This window comes from Lactuca virosa, chromosome 6 (assembly GCF_052849685.1).
Source record: "Lactuca virosa cultivar CGN04683 chromosome 6, Lactuca_virosa_CGN04683_v6, whole genome shotgun sequence".
Classification (NCBI taxonomy): Eukaryota; Viridiplantae; Streptophyta; class Magnoliopsida; order Asterales; family Asteraceae; genus Lactuca; species Lactuca virosa.
The window spans coordinates 176,994,370-176,999,952 of NC_136431.1; the positions used below are offsets into that span (position 1 = coordinate 176,994,370).

Here is a 5,583-nt window from a genome sequence, read left to right on the forward strand (position 1 = left end):
TCTTAGAAGACTACCGACCAAAACAAATTTTCACAGAATTAGAGTTTCTATAAACAAAATATGTTATCCATTATGTAACAGTAAAGAAGAGACATAAGAATACCTTTTTCCGGAGTGCTCAAAATGTAAAGAAGTTAGAGCTATTCTTCAAATGTGGTGGGACAAAATAACTTTCATGATTGGCTCATTGGATGACCTTTTCCTATTTCATGACACTTGGACAATGCCAAAAAAAAGGTCAAAGTTGTTTCTGTTGTGCTTATTGCTTTTCCATGGACTATATGGAGATACCGAAATGAATTACCTTTAACAACATTGTGAAGAGAAGCCCAAGCTTAGCAAGTGAGGTGAAATGTGTACAATTGGTTAAAAGTAAGGTATAAGAAAGGTGCTTCTATGACTTGGAAAAATTTGTGTATTTGTCCCACAAGTAAATGTTTGCTCCATCCTCTTGCTAGCTTCATTCAATAAAAAATCTCTTCTTGTTCGAATAAATAAATAAATAAAAGATTATACTTGATGTTTTTAACTTGTCAATGTGATATTTAATATTAGCCTCAATAAAATACGACCATCCACTCTTATTAGACCAAGATACAAGTTCCACGTTATGGCCATTCAAGATGTGAGCTTTATTAACTCAAGAAGATTATGATTATACGTTAGGTGCATTTTAAAAGAAAATACAGAATGAACGAACTGTGGACGAGAACAAGAAAGGTCATAAATCTCTAGCTCAATTTCAACTTGATATAAATATTCTACAAGAGGTTCTAAAGGAAAAGGCTGCAACTACCCTTTCTCATAAACTGGAAGACATATCCAAATGTTTCAAGGTTTAGAACAAAGTAAAGAAGAATGGATCAAACAAATCAAAAGGTAAAGAAGAGGATAGTTATGAAAAACATACCGACAATTTATTTTCCTTCGGAAATCGATCGGTAATGAATATCACCGACGGAATACTGATGGATTATTTCGTTGGCATTTCTTGTTTTTCTAGTAGTGTGTCATTATGATAACGATTGAATTGAGAAGAGAAACGGGTGTATATTGGTCTTTTCCACTAAGATCACATGTTCAGCCACACCTGCAAATTGTCAATCACTACTTCTCTTTGCCTTGTAATTTTGAAAATCATTGGTACGCAAGATCTCCCTAAATTTTGAAAATCCAAAGGTACCTCTATCCTTTTCGAGAGCTTCTACTGAATAAGATGGTGTCAAGATAATGCATTGTTGACTTGGTGACTTGGTCACTTGAGTGAACTCCTTAAACAAGGATGGTCTTCTTCAACGTAATATCAAATGGACACTAGAGTTGTAGAATTAATATTTTAGCAATATAAGAGGTACACTAAAAGGAATTCTCAAATATTCTTATTTAGAAATATTGCCATTGAGAACTATGTTTTTCACACCATCTAATTTGTTTTTCAATTCTTAGCGGATGTAATGGCAAGTAGCCTACACATATATGTGATTGATGAAACACTAGTAAAAGAAACTTGACAATCAATATCATAATCTTGATTAAAGTCTTTAACAACTGGTAATGCTTTTTATGTATAAATGATTAATTTTTGTTTGGTATTTCTCATCTACGTAGCTCAATATGGGAAAATGGGTCATGATGTTGTAGTAATGTCATATAAATATGATAATCTTAAAGACAAGTAGGAAGATTAATTACACAATAAGATCACCATAACTAAAGTAAAATATTAGTGCCTAAATATGTATAGTTTTAGATATAGTAGGGAACCATCTGAAAAGTGTTAAATGTGGAGTTAGGAACGTATGAGGGTGTCAATGATTTATTTGGTAGAGTAGAAATGTGATATTAAGGTAAATGATGAGTAAATGCGGGTATGGATGATATAGCAGTTTAAGAGGCATATAGAATGAGTGAGAATTGGCATAGGGAACCACATGTAGAGAACAAATGTTGTACGCAGAACTTTTGGAGTTAGTTAATTCTCTCCATCTATTGAATTGGAAGGAATGGGATCTTTATTTTTGGTAAATAACTATTAAAATTGTTGATTACCCATAAAAGTACATGTCAGTAATGTGTATCAATAAAAGTAAACATTTCTCTGTGTGTTGTGAAGTACGAATGAGGTTTTTCTACATCAAAAAATTTGATTGTATTTTATTTAAATTGATAATGGATTTCAATTTTCAATCAACTATACTGTAAATTTTATATATTAATATATTATTTTTCAATAGTATTTTGTGTTCCATAGAAAACTAAATTAAACATATAATATGGAAATATTTTATGAATAAACATTTATGATGCAGTAAAGAAAAATTATAAAAGTAGTGTGAAGAATAATGTGCAAGGCTCAATATTAATAGCCCCATTTCACCCGACATAACATGTTGTGTGGCTTGTGTCTTCAATGTATCAATGACTTGGAGACGAGACTTTTCATCGCAATGATGTCGTAGTATTTTAGATAATGAATTTTTGGATATTGTCACATGTATGGTCTTTGGGGTTATATTGGCACACCATGCATATGTCGCGACCCTGTCCTATCTTTTGATGAGGGTGTAGAACCAATTTCTAACACAAGATTTGTAGAAGATTATAATTTTTCATCCCTGCTTCTTCACCTAGTTTCTAACTGAAGATTTGTAGAAGATTACAATATTTTGTATATCCATTTTGTATTCTATTAAGGTTTTTTTGTAACCACCATTAATTTATTAATATACAAATATCCATCTCTCTTTGCAGATATACACAATCTCACCGATTGCAAAACTATATAAAATCGTGTCTTTTGTGTTATTATATTTATTTCACATCCTAGGTTATTTGAATTTAGTTTTTGGGTTTACAATTGTTTATAGGAAGAAGTGTTTGACATTTTTTGATGCACTTTGTATTGGTTAGATTAATATATTTTGATAGTTGTGGGTTAACGTTTGGATCCATCACGAATCCACAATAGTGTTGTTCCATTTAATGTTGCTACTATGGTGTTATATTATAATGGGTGATCACTCTATTGTGTCATGGTTCTGTCTTGTTTGGTTTAATCCAAATATCCCCCACCCTTCATGTGCCTTTTGTTCCCCTCATATTGGCTCCAATACTCACCTTATCTTTGATTGTCATCCTAGACAATTTCGCACTACATTAAAAACCAAGGCCAAACCGCTGCATAATCCAAATATTGGGACCTTATACCCATCAAGCATGCACACATGAAAATCCATTTCGTCTACTACTTCTAGGCTTGTGCATGTAGGAGCTGTCTACTTCGATTGAGAAGATACATATATGGGTTTTAAAATAAGGCAAGAAAGACTAAGATCTAGTCTACATTATCTTCGATGCATAAGATCCAGATTCATGAGACCAAAGTTAAAGATGCCAAAAAGTATTTTCAAGGTGCGGAAGTATGGAAGGTACCTAGGATCATGAGGACCACCCACTAATGAGAATATACTGAAGATCAAGACTTGCAAGGTAAGATGTTTGTACTTATAGATGTTAAGTTAACTCTATCATGTTCAAATCTCATTAGTTTTGTTAGTGTATTATGATTTCTGTTAAGGGTGTGCTCTTAGGGCATACCCTAGCAATAGTTTTGCTTCATAATGAGTGATGATCCAAGAGTACTATACAAAAATAATAGCTATAATAATGTTAACTATCAAGAGAGTATGGTCACAACTATCAAAATAATGGGGTCACAACTACCAAGAGAAAGTAACAAATAAAGAAAAGTAAGAATTACCTTTCTTCCAAAAAACCTCTCCTTCAATTCTTTTATGTGGTCTTTGACTAGAGGGGTTTCAAGAGCACGGATAAACCGATTGGAATCTTGCCCGATAGGGAACTGTTATTCCACCAAATAAACAACCCACATTAGAGAAAATGACTATGACTTAAACTAGAATTTTATATATATGAATTTTTTTAATCTACTTTTTCTTTACCGTTCAAAAAATATATATAAAACAACACAAGGTATGAGTCAAATAAGATCAATTTATGAGTACAATTGTAAGGCGAATGTTTACATTACAAAACTCAATTTAAACTCACCGCAGCAACACGTGTAAGCCTCCCTTCATCCTCTATCCCATCAAGTGTACCCTCCACTCCTAGGATATGAGTACAAGCACTCACGAAGTGTCTTGCATAGTCATAAGTTTGGAAACTGGACAACAAATGACACGTGATGTGATCACCTTGATTAATGCTTCTACTAAAAGCACAATGGTATTGGCATTATCGAATAATTACAGCACTAAGCAAATTACAAACATACCCGACCAAATCAGCAGCAAGAACTGCACGCAGAAGCTCAGAGCGAGAAGGCAATGTTCTGTGAATTTCAGAAGATGGGAATGGTGTATGAAGGAACCATACAACTTTCATGTTGCTGTTATACTCTTTCAGGTACTTGGGAAGGAACATAAGATGGTAATTATGGCACCAAACAGCATCACCTTCTTCATAATGAAAAGTCACCACATCAGCAAACATTTGATTTGCTCTCTTGTATCCGTCAAACTGGGACTGGAAAGTTCCGGATGTAGCCAGACGATCTTCTTGGGGAAGACCAAGATAATGAAAAAGAGGCCATAATATGTTCTTGCAATAACCATTATAATATTGATGAACAGTTTCCTCATCGAGAAAGACTGGTATGCACCTCTGTATCAATATACACAACTAATCATTTTAACCAATCATTTTGTTATGTAGACTTCAATAAGGTTTGAACTTCGGAACTCAGTACCTTCTGGGCCAGTGCTTTCGTTAGTGACCTCTGCCCAAGTTCATCTGGCACATTTACACCTACCCATCCAATCCATTTCACAACAACATCCTTCACGCCTTCAATAATTGTAACATTGAACCAAATTTTACATTTCAATAATAAAATAAAAAAAAAAAAAAAAAACTGTGTTTATGGAGGGTAAAAGAAGAAGCAAATTTTAATTACTTACCCAAAAGAGCACTAACATATTCGTCATGACTAACCTCCAGTGACCAACTCTCTTCTCCTGTCCTAACAGCAGACACTGGAAGTCTATTAGCAACGACTAATAACCGTTCTGTAAACAGCCCTTCATCAGGCTTTTCCCATTCATCACGTGCAGAAGAGCCTCCTTTGAGATATTCTTCCATATAGTCATCACCTTCCCTTAAGTGTGGTTCAAGATCAATAGCTTCATTAGAATAGGAAGCTTTGTTCTTCGTTCTTAACTCTCTTTCCCTCATGAGCCTCTCTATTCTACTCATTGGTGCTGATGAATTGCTATTGTAATTATCCCCCAAAATTTGTAAGTGGTATATATTAGTATCTTATTTATATGGTCAACTATACTGTTAATCATAGTTAGTGCATGACTTAGTCCTTTTAGTTAGTTAACTCAAGTTGTTAGGCGTATGATAGTGTATACAGCGTATTCTTACCTCTTGTATATATTCTTTTCAATATTCAACACAACATAACAAAATCTTTCCTAAATCTTTTCTTTCTATTACAATATGGTAGCAGAGAAAATTTTCATTTGAAGATCTTGATATGTTCTTCATTCCTTTTCG

General features: G+C 33.6%; 1 protein-coding gene across 1 annotated transcript in view; it reads right to left on the minus strand.

Annotated features, from left to right (window-relative positions):
• Nucleotides 1–5,303, minus strand: part of LOC145119413 (alpha,alpha-trehalose-phosphate synthase [UDP-forming] 1-like) — a 21,385-nt gene extending 16,082 nt beyond the window's left edge. Inside the window, exons 1-5 of the mRNA XM_079055080.1 lie at nt 4,983–5,303; nt 4,772–4,869; nt 4,298–4,686; nt 4,072–4,186; nt 3,761–3,862 (exon numbers count right to left, since the gene is read on the minus strand). Coding sequence (XP_078911206.1) covers nt 3,761–3,862; nt 4,072–4,186; nt 4,298–4,686; nt 4,772–4,869; nt 4,983–5,277 — 999 coding nt within the window. The 5' untranslated portion in view covers nt 5,278–5,303. The remainder of the gene's footprint in view (nt 1–3,760; nt 3,863–4,071; nt 4,187–4,297; nt 4,687–4,771; nt 4,870–4,982) is intronic.
• Between the last annotated feature and the right edge of the window lie 280 nt (nt 5,304–5,583).